The sequence below is a fragment of the Solanum stenotomum genome, chromosome 4, assembly GCF_019186545.1.
Source record: "Solanum stenotomum isolate F172 chromosome 4, ASM1918654v1, whole genome shotgun sequence".
NCBI classification, from domain to species: Eukaryota; Viridiplantae; Streptophyta; class Magnoliopsida; order Solanales; family Solanaceae; genus Solanum; species Solanum stenotomum.
The window spans coordinates 12,230,454-12,251,734 of NC_064285.1; the positions used below are offsets into that span (position 1 = coordinate 12,230,454).

Below are 21,281 nucleotides of genomic sequence, written 5' to 3' on the forward strand. Positions count from 1 at the left end.
TTAGTCCAACAAAACAATTCAATCAGATGTATCAGTTAGTAGATGTAAGAAGCCTATGTGCTAGTTAGATTTGACATGACCAAATTACAATCTCCATACCAAAAGAGTTCGTAGTTAATTGGAACAAAAGACACAACTCACTTCCCAGTACAAAAGTTATTGCAAAAACAGTATGATATCTTACTGTGTATTGGCGTTCCCCGCAGAGCAAACAATCAAAATCCACATTTAAGTATTTCAACTAATGGTTCTTCTCTCTACAACAGGGAAAATACTACACTCATCAATTCCACTAAACTGAAAGCATTTTTGTCCCGTGTACATTATTGGCCTATTTGAACCTATACAGAACAGATCTTCGGATATTATCTAAAACGCTACCTTTTTATCTATCAAAATTTCAAAAGCTTACAGCGACAGCATGACTCTTCCTGTATAGGAGATGATAAGTGTTGCCATTGGTTTCAGGTTTTTTTAGCTGCATTATCATTATAGTGAGATCCTACTATGGCATATCGTTAGATGTTACTGTGCTTCCGTTACACTCAGAATATTGATTAGAGGCAAGTGGTTGCTCCTTGATCACTGTGGAGATCGTGGAAGGTTTCTTGAATTGTACCAAGATCATGGTCATGTTGTCGCATCCTTCTCCACCCGTGGCTGGGGCCAAACATTTATCCATCACTGTCTCACAAACAGTTGAGAGCCTTTTTTCCTGCACACATAGTGACACCATTGATTTTTACAAACTGAAAAGAATGATTCTAACAGCGAACAAAATAATTAAAGACTCACATGTTTTGATTTTAACAGCGAACAAAATAATTAAAGACTCACATGTTTTAACTGTTTCCCGACAAAGTCCACGACTTCTTGGCTTGACATGCAATCCCTAATGCACAAGAAATACAGATATGAAACTCTAGTGTTATGATATAAGTAATAACAAAAAAAGGGGGTGCAAACAGGCCTCGAAAAGGTACTCACATCTAACGTAAACTGAAGACCTAAGTACAAGAAAATAACCATGTGGCAGAGAGTTTCTAACTACATTGAAAAGATGAAAGTTCCACCTTCCCTGGTTGACTCCATCATTTTTCCTCTTTTGGTATGGAAACAACCATTTAACTTCAAAAGGACCAATAAAAACCCATACCAATATTTTTCCTCGTGGATCTTGTCAACCTACTAGCAAACAGTATGCAAATTCAAGTACTCTAAGCCCAGCAATCTAACAACTCTTGACATAAGCTGGTATTCCCCTAGAAATCATCGAATGATGGTTTCAAATACAGTTGACCAAACTGGGAAGATAAAATTAAATGATACAATATTCTTACCATATGCCATCACAAGCTAGAACAAGGAAATCATCATCATTGCAAAGCTCAACCTGGTTTGAGGAAAATTCGAAAAAAAAATGTTAAATACACAAATCATATCCTCAGCTAGAAAGGAACATATAAATTCTCAATTCTGATCAGTTAATAATTTAAGAAAAGCAATAATGCTCCGAAAAAAGACATTTCTTTAGAAACGACCTTTCATGTCACTGTACACACAAAATATACTGTAGAAAATCTTCCTCCACACATTACATATTTATACAGATTCGTAAGCCATTGAATTTACTTACAGTGCAGATATCAGGATTAGCAGTCACTATTTGTTTTTCAGCAGGCAATGATTTGTTCTGTTTCAGCTCCATGTCTCCTGAAATTATCAAATTGATCAGACCGGGAATAACACAAGCGGAAAAAGGAAACTCGCTATAGTATATTTGAGAAAATGCAATATTTTTCAAATACCGATTGCTCTTGACATGTTTAAAGTCCCGTTGACCCGTCCACACCGAACATATCCACCAGCATTTCTAATCCTTTCCTTTTCAGCTTGAAGGTCAGGCTTATGGTCCCTAGACATATCATATGCCTGCATAACATTTTTTGTGCTTAATACAACTGTGCCTACTTAGAAGAAAGACATGCATCATGTACAATGATGCAAAATCACTTTAACATTCCCAGACCACAACATTTTGATGAAAGAAAATTTTCCTCTTGGATACGAACACCAAAGATCTGCAAATTGCTGGGAATTAAATATCTTGGGGCAGAAAAAGAGAATATGGAGTTTCTGCAAAACCTTGAGAAAGAAAGGTTTCATGCAAAAAGTTTTCTTCTGCAAAAGATCCCTCCTCTCCACATCCAAAATTTGCAAGTGAGGTCAAGAATCTGGTATTCAGTCTAAAATTTGTGAGCAGGCAACCAAGGGGTCAGGGGAAGTTCTCACTTTCTTCTTCTCATAAATGAACCTTAAAATACTATCATGGAATGTTATGAGGGTTGAATGATTTCACAAACCTCATCAAAACTCTCCTACTCAAGTGGAAATTGATATATCTTTCCCTTCAAGAAACAAATTGAGGTTTGGTCTCCTAGTTGGCTGGGAAGTTACTCTTTGGTAGATGGGATGGTTATGTAACATTCAGCTCTGAGGGTATTATTATACTGTAGGATAGGGGAATCTCGAGGGGAAATATAGCTTTCAAAGGTCTTCACTCCATCTCCATTTCTCTGTCTAATTTGATAGACAACGTCTCTTGGAACCTGACAGGAGTTTATGCTCCACAAAAAGACTGGCCCGGAATTTGCTATCGCTTGAGTTAGCGTCTGCCAGGGGCTTATTGGAGGGACCTTGGGTTATTGGGGAATTTTAACACTACAAGGTACCGAGTGAAAAAAAAGCACAGTTGTACTTGTAGGCGGGGGATGATTGATTTCTCCATCATCATAAAAGGCTTGATTTGATTGTCTCCTCCTTTATTTGGGGAAAGTTATACTTGGACCAGAAACTTTTCTGGCACAGTGGTTTCAAAGATTGACAGATTTCTTTTCACTACCGAATGGAATGATCACTTCAGCACCATAAAACAATCAGTTCTTCCCTGTGTTTTCTCGGATCATCCCCCACTTTTGCTTCAATGTGTCAGTGGTCAAGAAACTCATCCTATTTTAAGCTAGAAAATATGTGGCTAGAATCAAATGGCTGATGGGGGTTTGGTGAAAGAGTTGTGGGCTTCTTTCAACACTCATGGCAGGCCGAATTTCATCTTTCCCAGGAAATTTGGGATGCTGAAATTCAAGCTCAAGGAGTGGTATCGGACCCCTTTGGTAATTTGGAGAGCAGGAAATCATTCATTCTCAACAAAATTTTGAAGCTTGATCAAGAGGCCGAAGGCTCATTTCAACTCCTATGGATGAGACTTTGATTGAAAGGGCGAACTTACAAACGGAATTGGTGGAAATCATCAAATCAGAACAGATCTCATGGCTATGGTAGAAACAAGGTGATAACGACACTGGTTTTCTCTCATAAATGATAAACGTTCATCGAAGATACAATAAAATAGGTGGCTTGTAAATTGATGGCTTTCTTACAAATGACATGGAGGTCATAACCAGTGAGATACTAGACTTCTATGAAAATCTTAATAAAGAAGGTGCAGATCCGCGACCTCAATGGCTTTATAAAGATGCTCCTTGCATTTCTAGGGAGGAGGATGAATGGCTGCAAAGACCATTCTAGGAAAAGGAGATCCTGGGGTTGTCAAGATCTGTGACAGTGATAAATCCCCGGCACCGGATAGATTTACCAATGAGTTTTTCAAATCGTGTTGGCATACCATTAAAAGTGATTTGCTGAATGCTTTGAACCATTTCCACGGTGCTGAATTTTTTTTAAAGAGTTCAAATGCCTCATACAGTCATACATTACTCTTATTCCCAAGAGGAATGGAGCGACAAATGCTCAAGAACTACGAACCTATCAGCTTGATTAGTTGCTTCTATAATTTTTATCTAAAGCATTTGCAGAAAGACACAAAAGAGTGATCACCAAACTAGTCAACACTTCTCAGATGGCTTTTATCAGTGATAGAAATATTACGGATGCAGTTTTGATTGCCATACAAATGCTTGGACTCGAGACTGAAAACTGGGAAGCCCGGGCATTATTTGTAAATTGGATATTGAAAAAGCTTTTGACCATGTAAATTGGAACTTCTTACAGAATCTATTGAGCCGAATAGGTCTTGGTCCTAAATGGAACAATTGGATCAGGTTCTGTATCTCTTCTGTGAAGTTCATTTTATCTATGACACACCTCGTGGTTTCCTTCTTACACAACGAGGATTAAGATAGGGAGATCCTCTCTCTCCTTTTTTATGATTTACAGGACTACTGAAGTAAACTAGATTTCTGGTTTTCCGGCATATTTAGAGGTTAATATCTCACATATTCTGTATGCTGATGATACATTGCTTTTTTGCGATACCGTGGAGCACCAAATGATGATTCTATGGCTAATTTTTAATGCTTTCGAGGCCATCTCTGATCTTCACATCAATTATTCAAAAAGCTCAATTTTCCCAGTCAATCAGGTTCCTAATAAACACCAGTTGGCTGGCATACTCCAAAGCAACATAAGTTCTCTTCCCACGACTTATTTGAGCCTAACTTTGGGAGAAAAGAAAAAATACATAAGTATCTGGAATGGAGGTCTTGAGAAGATGAGAACAAATTGGCAAATTAAAAGCCACAGTATTTATCCTTGGGGGGTGGGGGGGGGGGGGATTACCTTTATCAATAGTTTCCTTGATGCTCTTCCTACTTGTCCCTCTTTCCAACACGTCCTCCAACTTATGGCAGCAACAACAGCATACCCAGTGTATTCCCACAAGTGGGGTCTAGGGAGGGTAAAATGTATGTAGACCTTACCCCTACCTCGTGGAAATAGAGAGACTTGTCCTCAATGACGGATAAATTGCGAAGAGATTTCTTGTGTAACGGAAACAAGCAAAACAACTCCTTTTGTCTTGTCAAGTGGGATAAAGTTTCCAAGAACAGGAAGAAGGGGGGTCTTGGGATCAAGAACTTCAAATGCCATGATGGAGGTCTTGTTAAAAAAGCATTGGAGATTCAACAAGGAGGAAAACGCCTTATGGAGAAGATTATTCATCGAAAAATTCTCTTTGAGAAATTCTTGGTTCACCAAAGAGCCAAAGGCATGCATGGAACAGGATCCTGGAAACATATTCGCTCTTATGACCATAATTCATGGAAAATTCTGGTTTCTCACTTGGCATTGGTAGAAAAATCAGATTTAGGGATGACACATGGTTGGGCCAACACCTCTCAAAGAACTTTTTCAGGACAGCTACAGCATTTCCTCCCTCCATAATGCTGACTTTCTATCTGAACAGGGCTGGAATTTATTTCCCATAGGGAATTTAAACGATTGGGAAGTGGAAAGAACTTGTGATCTGCTTACATTGCTCATCAACATCTCCCTAGATAGATAATCAGAAACTGGATTCCAATGTATGGAAAGGTCAGAAAGGGGTCTTTTTCTGTGAAATCTTGCTAGTGCCTGTTGACATCTCAAGACTGCATCGAGGCATGGTCCTGGAAGAAAATCTGGCATAACAATGCCCCTCCAGATGGTCTCATGTTTCTCCTGGTTAATTGCAAGGGAAGCCTCCTCACCCAAAACAACCTTCAGAAAAGAGGTTTTCAGATTTGTGGCAGATTAACCCTCTGTGAAAACCAATCTGAAGACGTGAATCACCTCTTCCTTCACTGCAAGACCACTTCTCAACTGTGGTGCTTCTTTTTTACATTCTTGGCATACACTGGACAATGCCAAACTCCACAACTGAGTTTCTCTCATGCTGGAACAAGGCTGGACTCAACAGAAAGTCACCCAAAATTTGGGATACCATACCCCATGCTATTTAGTGGAGTGTACAGACAGAAAGGAACAACAGGATTCATTAAGGCAACAATAGATCCATTCTTAGCCTTAAGCTTAGAACTATTTCTTTGCATTTTTTTGGTGCAAGTTGACCTTAGTACAGGATGTAGATATTTTGTCAGACATGATTGAAGATTGCACAATTTGTAACTTCAGTTTTTGCACTTGCTTGATGCTAATCCTTTATCTAATACTATTTCTTTGTCATTATCATAAAAAAAATCCTGGACCAGAACATTTAACTGCTTCAAAAATAAATGGTACCTGACCCTTCCGAGATAAGACACAGCGAGAATCACCAGCATTTGCTACAAGAAGTTGAACATTCTGAATGATTGCTACACAAGCTGTGCTTCCTGCAGATGGCCCATGGTAATCAGAGTTAGCCCCCTACATTGGAAAAAAAAAAAGCAAAATGTTAAAAAATTGAACTCCAGTATATTGATTCTCTTGAAAATAGTTAGAAAATAAATTTTTAGAATCTCAATATTTATAACTATGAGCAGTCTATTGGAGTATCAGACCACTGCAAAACTAGGAGTTCACAGTACTTTCTGTAACCTCTTAGTGAGTCTTATAGCCTTTATTTTTGGATAAATATATCTTACACCTCTGAGAATAAAAAGACTTGAAAATAATATACCTGAGGATATTCTCAACACTTTTGTTTCTCATTCTTTCTGAATGTTTTCTTTTTCTCTTCTTTCTTTTTTTGCAAATATATCACGTCATTTGTAGGGGGTTGGGATTTGAAACGAGCACAAGCATTTAAAATGATTGGAAATAGATTTCCTTTAATCTAGAGCACTTCAATCCCAATTATGAACCAACATGGTTCAGTACAATGTTCAACAGAAGTCAGACAATGGCAAGAGTAGAATAACCTCCGCTCATGCTGCTAGAATGATAAAGATACTACGACATTTAATGGGAATTGATACTAGATTAACCAAAAGATCAAATAACATTCACCTATGGGGTGGGGGGAGGGGGGGAAAGGTGATTGTCAAATAACTAATTATGAATCATATAGAAGATTCAATTCCTGTCATTGTATAGCATTTTCAGAAAAATCAACAACAAACACAGTGTGATCCCACAAGGAGTACACAAACTTCACCCCTACCTTGTGAGGTAGAGAGTGGATGATTTCGATACACCCTCGGCTCAAAGAAAAAACTTGAAAATAGGTTTAAAAAATACAAGGTGAGAGAAGCTCTGATGCAATTACAAACCAAAAAAAAAAAACAGAGAGAGAAATATTGGTAGCAAAAATAGTAAGATAACCAAAGAAAAATTACAACATTAGTGATGTAATTTTTTTTTTTTTTATGACAAGGGAAACCCGCAGCCGCTACCCTTTTGGTGCGCGCACACATTAGTGATATAATTGATGAATAAGATAATCCTGAAATAATAATGATAATACTAGAAAGGAGAAGAGGGAGCAACTAAGGTACTCCAAGCGGAAAGAGAGAAATTGCTCAACTACTTGCTAACCTTTTACCCTAATCCTTGATCTCCATGCTCTCCTATCTAGGGTCAATCCTCGATGAGTTAAAGATATACCATCTCCTATCTATTCACCTCTCCCCAATTCTTCTTCGATCTACTTCTAACTCTCCTTAGGCCTATCACTATCAACCTCTCGCACCTCTTCACTTCTAGGTCATTTGTGCTCATCTTCACATGACTGAACCATCTTAGTCTTGATCTTATCCACCACAGAGACCATTTTCACCTTGCCCTAAATATCTTCATTTCTAATCTTATCGCTCCTGATATAGCCACACATCCATCAAAGTATCCTTATTCCTGCTACTTTCATCTTTTGAACGTGTGAGTACTTGACTGGCCAACACTTTGCTCCATATAAAAAAAGTTGGTCTAATAACTACTTTGTAGAACTTACTTTCCTCTAAATATTGGAGACACAATCGTACTACATAGATCACCAGATGCGAGCTTCAATTCCTTCTACGTTTCTACGTTGCTCTAATACAATGTGTAACATCATTATCTATCTTCCCGCTTCCTTGGATCCTTAATGCAACACCATCATTACCGAGAAGTGTTCCGAGTTCCCCCCACAATTCTTACTCGGGTCTTGGATCAATAGTACATAACCTTAATCACTCTAATGTAAGCCACAAGTACGCCTCTCGACTCCAAGCATCTCCATATAATGTCCCTTGGGACTTTCTTGTATGCCTTTAGAACATGTTTACAAACTATTTAGGCCCAATAGGTACAATTCTCTTTTCTCTTCCTCCTTTCTACACGGCATCAGAGCCAAGTTAGTGAGTACATTCTCAAAATTCCTTCTCTTCTCTTTTCTATAAAGGAAAAAAACCTTGTTCATGTAAAACAATGTTCAGGAAAACATGGTTTTGATAAAAGAACACTTTGTTTCACTATTCCCTCACGCAAAAAGTATCATTCAGCATTTGGTTGTACCATCTATTTCACTATTCCCTCAGTGCCAACATATCATTCAACATTTGGTTGTACCATCTCCCCTCGAAAATATTTCAACCCAAAGTCTATCATGTGCTTCTGAAGCCCCTTTCACTTGTAGATAGTTAATTCAACTTTTTGGAAGTTGACATTTAGCCATGAAATTTGTGTTGTGTGTTTAAACTTCAAGTGCAAGATTATATTGTTGAAATAATGATCTGAAAGTGTATTTCAAGTGAAAGTTATCTAATATTCAACTTCCATTCATAACATAATTTTTACAAACTTTTTTTAAGCAAAGTTCCTATCAAAACACAACTTGAACTTGTGATGCCCCTGACGAAGGGCGGGTCAAGCAGGACTATTAGGCTTCTAGGCTAGCAAGCTTCTAAAGTTGAGGTACACATGACACCTTAAGCGAATCTCACAATAGAATGAGAGAAGAAAGTGAAGAGCTTTATAAGACATATTTCTAGTTCACATGGTACGTGTACTTTTGAGGCTCGATGTGGCGTTGCCTGCAAGACAATTTTGTGCGAACCTAAGCCTAAAACAGCCATTACGTGTTATGGACTTGGTTCATGAAAAATCTGGTATCAAAGCTTGTACTCCCTCAGTACAATGGTGGCAAACCTCAGCATCCTCGCTGAGTTCCTAAGAAGGGTATATGTGATGCCCCTAACAAAGGTGGGTCGATGAGGCCAGGTCAAGTAGGACTGACAGGTTTTTAGGCTAGCAAGCTTTTGAAATGAGGTGCCATGTTCTACGTTAGAATAAGGGAGGGGGCCAGTGAAGACATGACTCAAGTTCACATGGTACGCATACTTTTGGGGTTCGATGCAGCGTAGCCTGACGGTCCATCTGTGCTGGCAATGTCTCAAAGCGAACAATACATGTCATGGACTTGGATTGTGACATATATAGTATTCAAAGCATGTCCTTTGTCACTACGATAGTGTGGGCAAACCTTAAGAAGTATGTTGAGTCCCTAAAGGAAGTATATGTGATGCCCCCGACAAAGGATTGGTTGATAAGGGTAGAACTGGCAAGCTTCAAAAGATGAGGTGCATATGACATCTTCCCAGATCAAAATGAGGGAGGAAAGTGAAGTGTTTTATAAGGCATAGCTCAAGTTCACATGATACACACTCTTTTGGGGCTCGATATGGCGTAGCCCAAAAGACAAATTCATCTTGGCCTAGGCCCAATGTGGACAGTATGTGGTATGAACTTGAGTCATGACAGAACTTTTAAAACTTTTTTTCAACTTCACACAGTCTTCATCAAGTTCAACTCAATTTTTTGTCCAAACATATAATTTAGCGTAAAAATGTTGTCGTTACACTATTTCAATGGACAATATTTTTAGGATTGATATATATTTATCCCCTCCCCCCAGCTTGTACTAAAATAGCTTTGAAACTTCATTTTCACAAATTCCCTACTACACAAAAATTGTTCAAACGGGTAAATGTGTATTCCTCAGCATTAAGGACATGTTGTACACCATCAAAAAGTGTTAGATACAGAAAAAACAAAGAGAAAAGAAGATATTGGGATCTTGATAAATCTACAAAATGATCTAGATCCTCTAAACCTACTTCTTTACACCAAAAATAGAAAGATCCTATACAATTCCATTTAACTTTATGAATGGAATTGTTTCTATAAAACATCTCCCGTTTCTTTCTCTCCAAACTGTCCAATGCATTGTGGAATAATTCTCCACCACTTCATTTGGTTTTTGCTACCTCCTCTTTTCATCCAGCAGCTAAGCAATCTGTAGTATGCTCAGAGGCATAGCCTAACTTGTCTCTGCTGATATTGAGGATAAGGACCAAAGTTGTGTTGTGAATGTGCAGTGTAAAAACAGATGGCTATTGGTTTTATCTGTCTCTTTGCACAAGAAACACCTGAAAACTATGATGGCCCCTTTATTCTTCAAAACTTCTTGTGTCAGGCATGCTCTTCATACCATCTTATCTTCCTCCACCATAGCTCTGCTCTCTACTCACCATAAACTATCTTCTTGAACTCCAATAGGAAAAAAACCAGAATTGCTCCATTCTCCTCCTCACTACTGACCGTCAGATCTCTCATCAGGAAACAACAATTTTACAACATACATCTTCATCTTCTTCCTCCATCACTGAAGAAAAGCTTCACCAGCCGGCCCTCCATTTTCTTCTCCTTTATTTTTTGAGAAAGGTAACAGTATTATAAATCTTCAGCACAAAGACTACTGGAAGCCATATTTAAAAGTTCAAAACAAGCAAAGTATACATCCTTCATTTCAAGGATCCAATAATATCTAACAGGGAAACTACATCTCATAAGAGTTCTTCTTTACTTCAAAAATGAAAAGTAAAAAAGGCAGTTCATCTTAAATTTCTGGATAGAGTTATTTCTTCCTTCAAAACATCTCAAGTTCCTATCGTCCACCAGATACTTGAAGCAATTGCATTCCACCATGTCTTCTGCCCCACAGTCCCTCCCATGTTGTTCCAGAATTTTAATAGTTCTCCAGTAGCCATTGGCATGACGCATTTGATCTCTTTCATGCTTTAAAAAAATTGCTGTAACTGTCTGTTACCTCAAAATGTAGGAATACATGGTAAATACTTTCTGAATCCTTCCTACATAGATAACATTTTGAGCACAACTGTGCTCTCCTCTCCTCAGGTGACCATGTGTCAGGCTTGCTTCCTTCGCTACAAGCCTTTTCTTCTCTTATCCATCAACTTAAACACTATATTTCCCATCAAAAGATCCACCTAGAACCACCGCCAGAGTACTCCACAACATCCATGGCCAGACCACGATAATCATGAGAGGAAACCGGCGATTCACAAATATTAGATGCAGATAAAGAAAAGAAAAGCCTTGCAACTAAATCTTCAACGTCATGACCAGTTATGCCCTTTTAGATGATTCCATACAATCACATTCATAATAGAACATGATGACTGACTTAGGGGGTGTTTGGATTGGCTTTTTTTAAGTAGCCTATAAGCTAAAAGCTAAAACCCATAAGTTGGTCTTACCCAACTCTTGGCTTTTAGCTTATTTTTGTACTTTTTTTATCTAAAGGTAGGTGCTTCAAATCTCTTTTTGTCTTTCCCAAACACCTCCAAAAAAAACTTAAAAGCCAAAAGCTACTTAAAATAAGCCAATCCAAACACCTCTTAGACATGCAATGGCATGGCAACCTGGAGTAAGATGCAGGAAATTACAAATTACTCAAAAGATGAAAAGTTCTTCCAAAATTTTGACGTCAGTCTTCAATTTATTTTTAACGAATAGGACCCTAAAATTCATTAATAGAAGAAAGAATGTGTGTATAGCAACAAACAAGTGTAATGCCCCTTGTACTTGTAGCTATAGGTCGACACAAAAAATAAAGGTCGGGACAGATACCTCTTCTGAAGACCCACCATCTGTTTCCCCCTTGGATTCACCATATTTGGGAGGTGATATCAAACCCTCTATCATGTCCTTAGCTTGGTCCTTTTCTGCCATCAAAGCGGCTAATTCTCTCTGACCTGTTTGGCCACACATCATCTCATCCATTCTGAATGGAGAAATATACATAAGGTCAGACTCATAAACATAGAGACAAGAAGCTCATAACACTGAAAAAAACTATGATAATACCGTGGAAAACCCCTTTTCCAGTAAAAGCCACAACAAATTTCCACATTAACACTCTCATATTGAAAAATTATGGTAGAAAAGTTCAAGATCAACAGCTAGTTGTTTAACGACAACAACCCACACAGTATGATCCCACATTGTGGTGTCTGGGGAGGGTGGGGTGTAAGCAGACTGCCCTGCCTTTTTAGGGTAGAGAGGTTGTTCCCGACAAACCCCCGGCTCAAGAAAAACGTGGAAAAGAAAATGTTTTGACAAGTGCAAAAGTAAAACAGCTAGTTGTTAACATGCAATATCTGGAGGACTCAAAGGGACACTAATGCTAGAAACCTTATTAGCCATGAAAATGCTCAATTTTGGTCAAGGAGACAATTTAATCATCATCATTAATCGGAAGAAATCTCATAGAAGTACAAAAATATAAGCCCATCCCAACATGCCTCATACTTTCTTAGATCAAAAAGCTTAGTTACTTGAATATGCAATTGTCCTTGCTCAGAATCTCTGGCTGATGAGAACACGAAAATCACACGAGAATGACACCTTCCTGCTTCCTTGTGTAGACTAGGTCAATGAATACATTGCGGCACAAGATGAAAATTGAAATTAAATTTGAAAAGACTAGGACTGAGGCGACCTGAGAAAAGCATGCCGAATAGAAGTGTGTATATCCCCAGCTGAGTATGCTTCATGATTAAGAACCTCTTGGTGAAGAAACTTGGCACAAAATTTAGAAACTTCATCGCCTACAAAATGGAAGACCTTATTAAGTGTTAATATGGGGTCTAAGCAAAATGTGACTACAGCAAGCTACTTAATAAAGTAAACAATGGAATGGAACTGGAAACTGTTCCCTCAACATGGTTGCAATTATGAGGAGATGAAATGTTTTTGAAATCCAGCAGTATTGTTTGAAGGAAGTAATCATACATTGCAAGTGATCCCCCTACTTTCTAGGCTAGAAGGCCAGGTGATAAATATCCAGGAAGTGGACAAGTAAAGCTGGCGCAGACAAGGATGGTAAATCTCAACGAAAGCAGGCTATGCAAACTCATATGGTCCTAATGAAGAACTTGATAACTGGTCATGGAAGTTGATATGGAAGACTAAGCTCCCAACAAAGATCATATGCTTCAGCTGGACAGCCCTTCATGAAGCCTGCCTCACTCAAGATGACCTTAAGAAAAGAAAATTTCAGATTGCCAATAGATGTTACATGAGCCAACAGAACCTTGAATCAAACAACCATTTATCTGTACATTATACAGTCACTGCTGACTTATGGAATATGTTTTTGTCTATATTTGGTATTAATTAGGTAAAGACACATAGAACCAAAGAGGCATTTGACTGCAGTTGCAATTGGAGAGTTGATAAGGCCATCAAGCATTCAAGCCAAACTTTTTTTTGGTACCTGCTAGTATCTTTTCCTGTGTATGGTCATAGAGGAACAACAGATGTTTTGAAGGTTTATCAACTCCAAATCACTCCCTTAGGGATAGATGTTTTTTGTATCTGTTAGTTGGCATCTTTCACCGATAGATTCCCCTGAGAACTTTTTGAGCTTTGTTAGCTCCCTAGTACTAGTTTAGTCTTTTTGTAATTGAGCTAATGATGTTTTGCCATCTTCCTAACTTTTTTACTATTCTGCATCCTCTTGATGCCGGCAGTAAAATTTCTTATTACTTCATCAAATAAAGAAAGTGAGGAGACGCAGAATTTCCTGATCTCATTGCCTCAAAATTAATCTAAAATTTTGTGTCATAAATTTGAGCTGTTTCTCAACTGGATGCAAGGAAAGAACCAAGAATTATTGAGAATAACCTGACAGGGATCCTGTTCAAGAAAATGATAATCTGCAGAGGACTGTGGAAGACATGGCCTATGAAGACTCACTGAAGAAAAAAAAAATTGTAGGTGCAGCAAGAAATGTGAAAGGGACCTCAAACTACTACTATTTGCAGCTGACATAGATTTCTGTGATGGATACAGAGCTTTGGGACATACTGAAACAACCAAAAAGAAAATGAGGAAAGAGAACGGAGACATGTCAAATCGAGACCCTATCCTCTCAAAACTTATTTGAGAGTTTAAGATTACTGACAATATTGCAACTGGAAAGGATCTTAACATATCCGACTTAAGAAGAAATCTGTTTCAAAATAATCAAAGTTGACACTCAATATCTATATAGATAATACTTCATTTGGATTTCAAAGTCAATACTGAAAGTGATAAAAAAGAAGACAATAAAATTACATTCAGTGAATTGCACAGAAATACTTCAAAAGTCACTCGATAGCTATCTGAAACAAAAGGAAGAAATGACTCACTTTTATGAGAACTTTCTCCATCGAGAGAAGAGCATGTGCGGATTTCGACACAAAACCTAGCGGACTATTTTTGGGTGAATAAAGTTAACAAAAGTTAGTTATAAGAATTGGTCCACTATAGGAAATAATGGTGAAGGCATTCAACACCAGGAAATGGCCTGAGGACAAGTTGCTATGGGAAAACACTTCACTCTAATCAACATCAAGTTTATGATAAGAAGAACGTTCATGTAAAGTTCTGATTCATTTGGAATAGCATGAACATGCAAGATGTAACTATTACACAGCATTATCATCCATGTCCAATTTTATTTTTTTATAACTTTGTTGGAGCTGGGGACCTCTTGGAGGGAGAAAGAATGACAAGCTAAAGATTGTTCTCCGCAAGAGGTTCATGATGTATAACGGGAAGGCAGATCACAGAAAGTAAATGGAATTGAGCAACTGAAAATGTAAAACGATATAACCACTGTCCTTGGACAAGATATGGCAACTGAAGAGCCGTTAAAATATAGACAATAACCCCCTCGTAAGATATTAAAGAACCATGGAAAGAGAGGACATCCAACTTCCGAGGAGAAAGTGAAGGATAAACAGATACTGAAGTTTATATTTCTTATCCTTTTCTTTTTACTTCTTTGAAATACCCTTACACACATGGTCATATTCTTTTCCCAGTTTTTGGATGACATTGATAAGATGAGATTTCTATAAGCAATTGCACCCTACTACTAATGTAATTATATGTTTACAATACAACAAGGAAACAAATTTAACAAACCATTAAAGTGACTTCCTGCTTCAATGCAGGGAAAACTGGAAAAGAAAAAAAGACGTAAAGCAACTATACATGACACATGCAGTCAAAAGATAGAAGTTCCTCAATTTCGTCATATCTGTAACTAAAGCATTACCAGATCTCAAAGTTTCAGCGAAGTAGAAAAGAGAACTAAACATTATCTTCAAGAAAAAACTTTGGTCAAAGTAACAACATGGAAACCAAAAGCTCATATGTTGCCAAAAGAGAAAGAACGAGAGTTAAAAACATAAGTATCAAATATCAAGTGCCACCTAATATGTATACTCAAACAAAGACCAGCATTGTTGGCAAAAGACAGTTATAAAGTCCTGTATCAGAAGAGTCAGATGCTTACCTCCATGGCCATCATAAACACCAAAGAGGGAAGCGGAAGTGTCCAAACTCGGATAAACTGCATGCTACATAAAATATCAAATCAGCAATTTAGGACACTGAGTAATAAAATGAAGCCAAAGCTACTTGGGAGTCGCCATCATGTCAGATAAATAATAAATTGGCAAAGCACGATGACTGAAAGGGATGAATATGACGATATGAAAGGCATAGGAATCATCTTGCAACAAATCGTATGGAAGTTTAAAGATTACAGAAGCACACATGCATGCACTTACAGCATCTTCCATGGTTGCACGCCATCCTTGCATTGATGACAAGCCATATCTTAGTCTGTCATTCTCACCATCCTCTGACACTTTTTCAATTTTGGGACTACTCAAATATATTCCCATCTTGACCTGCATATGGAAGCCTTACAATAAACATATTTACATCGAGAATTAACACTATAAATTTAACCTCTTAGTAAATAAATGCTCATATATAATATAGAAAATACACAAACTTGATACACACATACATCACACAAGACAGTAAATACACAGAGTTGTTAAGCACATACACTGGAGAAAAATGGATAAATACACAAACTTAATCCTTCTTTTGTATCATAATCCTTTTATCTAGTGTAGAAATGCTACAAAAACAGAGAATTTCAACAGAATTGGTTTGTTTACATAAGAAATATGATTACATATTGCAAGAATAACTTTTATGGAAGTAAATTTCCATAGTTATGCAGACAAATCCACTATATTCTAAATTATAAATATTCAAATTGCTATATAGTTTCACAAGTACTATAATTAAGCTGAAAAATTACAAAATTTGTTACCAGTATAAAGATCGATCCGATAAAATTGAAAAATAGGAATGAATCAAAAAGAGAATACTGTGTGTTAGGGTTTGAGAAAAAACTTATTCTCCCAATGCCGAAGTCGGCGAAATGATTAGAGATCGTTTAGCTATGCAGTGGCCAATCGGCGGTGCATGACACTACTTTTTCATGCTATTTTTTTTTTCTTTTCACCTTATTATCCGTAAAATATTGCATATATATAATTGAATATTTTATTATTATAATTGTTGTTGCTATTAATCCATTTGTCTACATTTATTTGCCATATTACGTTTTACGAAAGTCAATTTGACTAATTTTTAAAATTAAATTAGAAAACATTAATTTGATATTTTAAACAAAAAAAGTAGATATTTAAAAACTATACGAAAAGTACTATAAATTGCATTTTTTTTTGCATATTAATATAATGAAAAAATACATTGTAAAATTTTAGTCAAAGTTCATATAATTTAACTCTAAAAAAATACTATGACAATTAAAAGTAAACGGAGAGAGTATTATATTAAATTTGTTATGAAAGATTATCTTATTGAGATAATTATTACATATATGACATATCCTGTAGTCCAAGCACACTGTTTTTGAAATTTTAGCGCCGTAGCACACTGATTTTGTGCTCAGTATAATGAAAAAAAAAATCTTAATAGTAAGTAAAAGAAAATATCTCTATTCTCTTGTGTACTTCTTAAATATTTTATTTGGATCTATTTTTTGAATCATAGAAAAGAATTACTATTATTTATTACTATATTTGATCAAATCTATATATAATAATAAAGCTGGATATGAAAATAATGACGTGACGCTCTCTAAGGGCTTGATTCTTATTTATCTTTTTTGTGATTTTTTTGGCATTTTTCTCTTATTTCTTTCAATTATTTTATTTTCATACCTCTTCAATTATATAAATTTTACCCTTAATAAATATTACTTAATAATGTTCATAACTCCTAACCTTTCATATTCATAACCTTCAAATAATTTAATATACAAATTTATGTCATCTTAAAATCACACTTACAAAAACCTATTTTGAGACATATGTGATGATTATTTTTGTTTTCATTTTTCCTTATTCTTCACCTTTTATCTCTTTTGTTGGTTAATTTTTTGTCTTCTTTCATCTGATTTTGCAGGAGAAATATCTATGATGAAGATTGTTAGACATTTTTGTGTAGTTCGATTTTACAAGGTAAAACTATTATAATAAAGCTGAATATGAAAATGGTGACGTGGTGCTCTCTAAGGGCATGATTCTTATTTATCTTTTTTGTGATTTTTTTGACATTTTTCTCTTATTTCTTTCAATTATTTTATTTTCATACCTCTTCAATTATATAAATTTTACCCTTAATAATGTTCATAACTCTTAACCTTTCATATTCATAACCTTCAAATAATTTAATATACAAATTCATGTCATCTTAAAATCACGCTTATAAAAACCTATTTTGAGACATATGTGATGATTATTTATTTTTTTTCATTTTTCCTTATTCTTCACCTTTTATCTCTTTTGCTGGTTAATTTTTTGTCTTCTTTCATCTGATTTTGCAGGAGAAATATCTATGATGAAGATTGTTAGACATTTTTGTGTAGTTCGATTTTACAAGGTAAAACTATTAAATATGCCTAATATAGTCATCACTTTTTCTCTTTTGCAATTATACATTCAATGTTATTATTTTTGAATTCTTGATAATATGTATCATGAAGTTTTTTGGAAAAAATTGTTTGAGTTTTTCTTTTTTGCTTCTCTTTGTAGTTTATAGAGATCTTTTTTTCTTTTTTTTGTAGTTTTTGGAGCATTAGGTTATGTTGATAACAAGATCCTTCTTTTATCTTTAACTCATAATTAAATATTCTTTAAAGTTTTTATATGATTAGTTAACTTCATTTATATATATATATATATATCAGGATATTATTGAAAATAGAAGCTGAAAAGAAAGTCAACAATACATGTATGCTACTCAATAAAGCATGTGTATATAATTTTGTAGTCATGCAACTCAATTTTTAAAAACTATTATGATAGAACATGAGAATGTAAAGTTAATTCATAATTTTTAAAATTTTGCATAATTTATAAAAAGATGATTATTGATATGGAAATTTATAGTCTTCATATTTTTAGTGTTTTTTTTATTACTATTAATATTAGAAGTTCTCAAGTTTTTGAGATTTTCAAAGATCACTATTACAGTATGTTTGGTCAAAAATTGAAATACAAAAGTATTTGTTTAGGATAAAAATAATTTAGTAAAGTTGTTCTCTCTCAACCTACTTTCTTTACCAACATAAGAATTATCTAGATATAAGAAAAGTGGTGTAGCACATCTCTTTGGCCTAGAATCTTATTTATCTTCTTTTTGTCTCTTTTTGTTTTTTACAATTTTTCTACTTAGTTATTTCTTACTATTGTACAAAAATAAATGTATCATTACTAATACTCCTTCATTGATTCATATTTTTTCCAATATAAAAATTTAAGTATCTTTATTTTCTGTACTTTAATGACTTTTGATGATCATAACTCCAAAATTATATTAATAATCATGTTCATGATATCATTTGATATTTCATATTGTTGTCCTATAAAAAGAGGCATTATAAAAAAAATTATAAAAAAAATGATCAAATTTATATGTATAGTAAAATTAGGAATTATGTACATATAAATAATAAAAAAAACTAAAAAATAATCATTTTCTTAACTCACTTTTTTTTAAGAAAAACTTTAAATCCCATCATTTAATTTTCTCAATAACAAATTTATGTTAAAAGTGTTTAAAAAATCATATATATAAATTAATTTTCTTCTTCACAACATAAATAGGGTGTAAATAAGGATAATAAGAGTCATATTTTTTTCTTTTTTTCTTTTTACCATAATAAATGTGAATAGATAATTAATGTGTATTAAATTTATTATTATTGAAAGCAAATAAAAGTTTCATTTATTTTTTTTCTACATCAAAGAAGGAGTTATCCTTTGGAGAGTTGTTACTCCAATTTATTTATAATAATTACCACGATAATATTTCAATAATATAAATAATTGTATTTATGATAACAAACTTTTTATTGACCTATCTTCAAAATTGCATACACGTATTATTTTTAAAAAATATTTTCTTTGTCGCTCTTTGATAATCTCTATATAATTGGATTAGGTAAGTATCACACCAAGTCACTAAATGATATCATGACTTATTTTTATATATCTCATTTTACGTTATGTGTTTAACTGTTTTTTTTGTATAAATGTAACCTCAACCGTAACGTTGCACTATTGCAACTTAATTCTCTCTTCTCCCAATGTCTCTACAAGAATGAGAGTTTAAATACACAAAATTTAATATCAATGGATTTTATGAGACACAAATTGTATTAGATGAGTGTCGATACGAACATCAAATATCGAAAAAAAATATATCTCTAACTTTTGAATTTCGTGCATAACTATGTTAGAATATGATACAAGTATTTCTTTCTCACCGTGATTACCACAAATGTATCTTTATTTATTTATTTATTTTCATTATTGTGTCACTTAAACAAAAAGAAAGTCACATAATATATGATCGAGTAGATTTACAATTGTTGATTGAACCAATAATGTTGCTATAAAATCATTGAATTTAGTATGAACCTATGATAATTAGATTTTCAATTAACTGGAGCTTTTCATATCAATGTTTATATTTTCAACTTTTTAATCAGTATGAAAATTTCTTTTTAGCAATTTTCTTAATAAGTAATACCAAAGTCGTATTTTAATTTGTGTTTCTCTCTTTAATTATATTATTTATTAAAACATTTAGCAAATAGTGACATTAATTATTTAAAAATATATTTAAGTTTTTCTTATAACCGCGCGAAGTGCGGACAAGTACACTAGTTAGTATTTGAAAATAAAATTAAAATATTGAGTTGCTTTTTCCAATTTGAATTCATATATAAGCTATTGTGAATAAAGTTATTACCTGGGGGTTGCTCCGAGAAATTCTTTCTTTCTCATCCATTCAGGGAGTGCAGACACACTTGCGTGGATTACAGGTGACAGTTACAAGAATGGCGAGAAAGTTAACAGTATCCGACGATATGGAGTAATCAACTATTTTATTAATCAAAGCAAAAATTGAACCAAATCTGAAAAAAAAATCAAAAGGAGAGGGGAAACAAATATAAGAGAAGGAAAGATAGCACTCATGAAAGACTCGAGAAAATTCGATAAAGTATTGATTATTGATGTGAAGGAAGAAGAAAGTGTGAAACAGATATTATAAAAAATATATATGTATAATTATACTCATTTAGAATTGTTATTGCTACATTTTGATTTATAAGTGGTATGGACTCATACTTGTTATAAAGTAAAAAAAAAAAAAGTAAAGTAATATTGCTTTGTTAGTTGGTGAAAAATTAGGGAGGCATTATCGTTTTATTTAATAATCAACGAATTATTTCATTAAAAAGACTTCTCTTATTTCTTTTTAAATATAAAATTTTTGACAAATCAAGTACGTTTTTAATAAAGATAGATAACAATTCAGATCTATAATATTTCGTCAGACAAATGTCGATCATTTGGGTTATCATCATTTTCGAGAGAGTAACATAAATTGGGTTGTCTTCTTCTTATTTGATTGTATGTTGTATGTACGCAATGGCGGAATTGAGAAGAGTTTTGTCTGTATGCATGAAGTATAACATAAATTTGAGTTAATATCTCAGATGGTTACTTAACTTTGAATAGTTCACTTAAAAAGTCACTCAACTTTAAGTTTAATTAGAAAATTACTCAATTTTATTTTATAACTCAAAAGTCACTTAACTATTGGTGTTTCACTTATAAAGTCACCCAACTATTGATATTTCACTTAAAAAGTCACCCAATCAATTTAAATAATTTTTCATTAACTTTTATTTTAAACTATTTTTTTAAAGAAATAATAAGATATCTATTTTAATTATCTTATTGATCCGCTCCAATTGTTTAATT

General features: G+C 34.4%; 3 protein-coding genes across 6 annotated transcripts in view; all 3 read right to left on the reverse strand.

The window, feature by feature from the left end:
- LOC125862319 (cytochrome c1-2, heme protein, mitochondrial-like) overlaps window positions 1–21,281 on the reverse strand; it is a 924,866-nt gene that overhangs the window by 420,943 nt on the left and 482,642 nt on the right. Inside the window, exon 1 of one of the 3 annotated variants that reach the window (XM_049542369.1) lies at window positions 7,828–7,831. The exons of the other annotated variants lie outside the window; for them this stretch is intronic. Within the exon in view, the coding sequence (XP_049398326.1) occupies window positions 7,828–7,831 (4 nt within the window). Of the gene's footprint in view, window positions 1–7,827; window positions 7,832–21,281 lie in introns of those variants that run through there. 3 annotated transcript variants of the gene reach the window in all.
- The window catches only part of LOC125862338 (uncharacterized), a 533,211-nt gene that overhangs the window by 77,421 nt on the left and 434,509 nt on the right, over window positions 1–21,281 (reverse strand). The gene's annotated exons all lie outside the window — the stretch shown is intronic.
- LOC125862314 (probable protein phosphatase 2C 60) lies at window positions 121–16,433 on the reverse strand. 2 transcript variants are annotated; one of them, XM_049542361.1, is made up of 11 exons: window positions 16,247–16,433; window positions 15,687–15,809; window positions 15,410–15,473; window positions 12,560–12,668; window positions 11,689–11,842; window positions 6,079–6,204; window positions 1,809–1,932; window positions 1,637–1,713; window positions 1,341–1,393; window positions 838–892; window positions 121–715 (listed from the first exon to the last, which is right to left on the reverse strand). In XM_049542361.1, exons 2-11 carry the CDS (start codon window positions 15,801–15,803, stop codon window positions 506–508), a joined length of 1,089 nt encoding a protein of 362 aa, XP_049398318.1. In that variant the 5' UTR covers window positions 15,804–15,809; window positions 16,247–16,433; the 3' UTR covers window positions 121–505. The 2 variants fall into 2 exon arrangements, with proteins under 2 accessions (XP_049398318.1, XP_049398320.1); XM_049542363.1 differs by having other exon boundaries at window positions 16,305–16,427.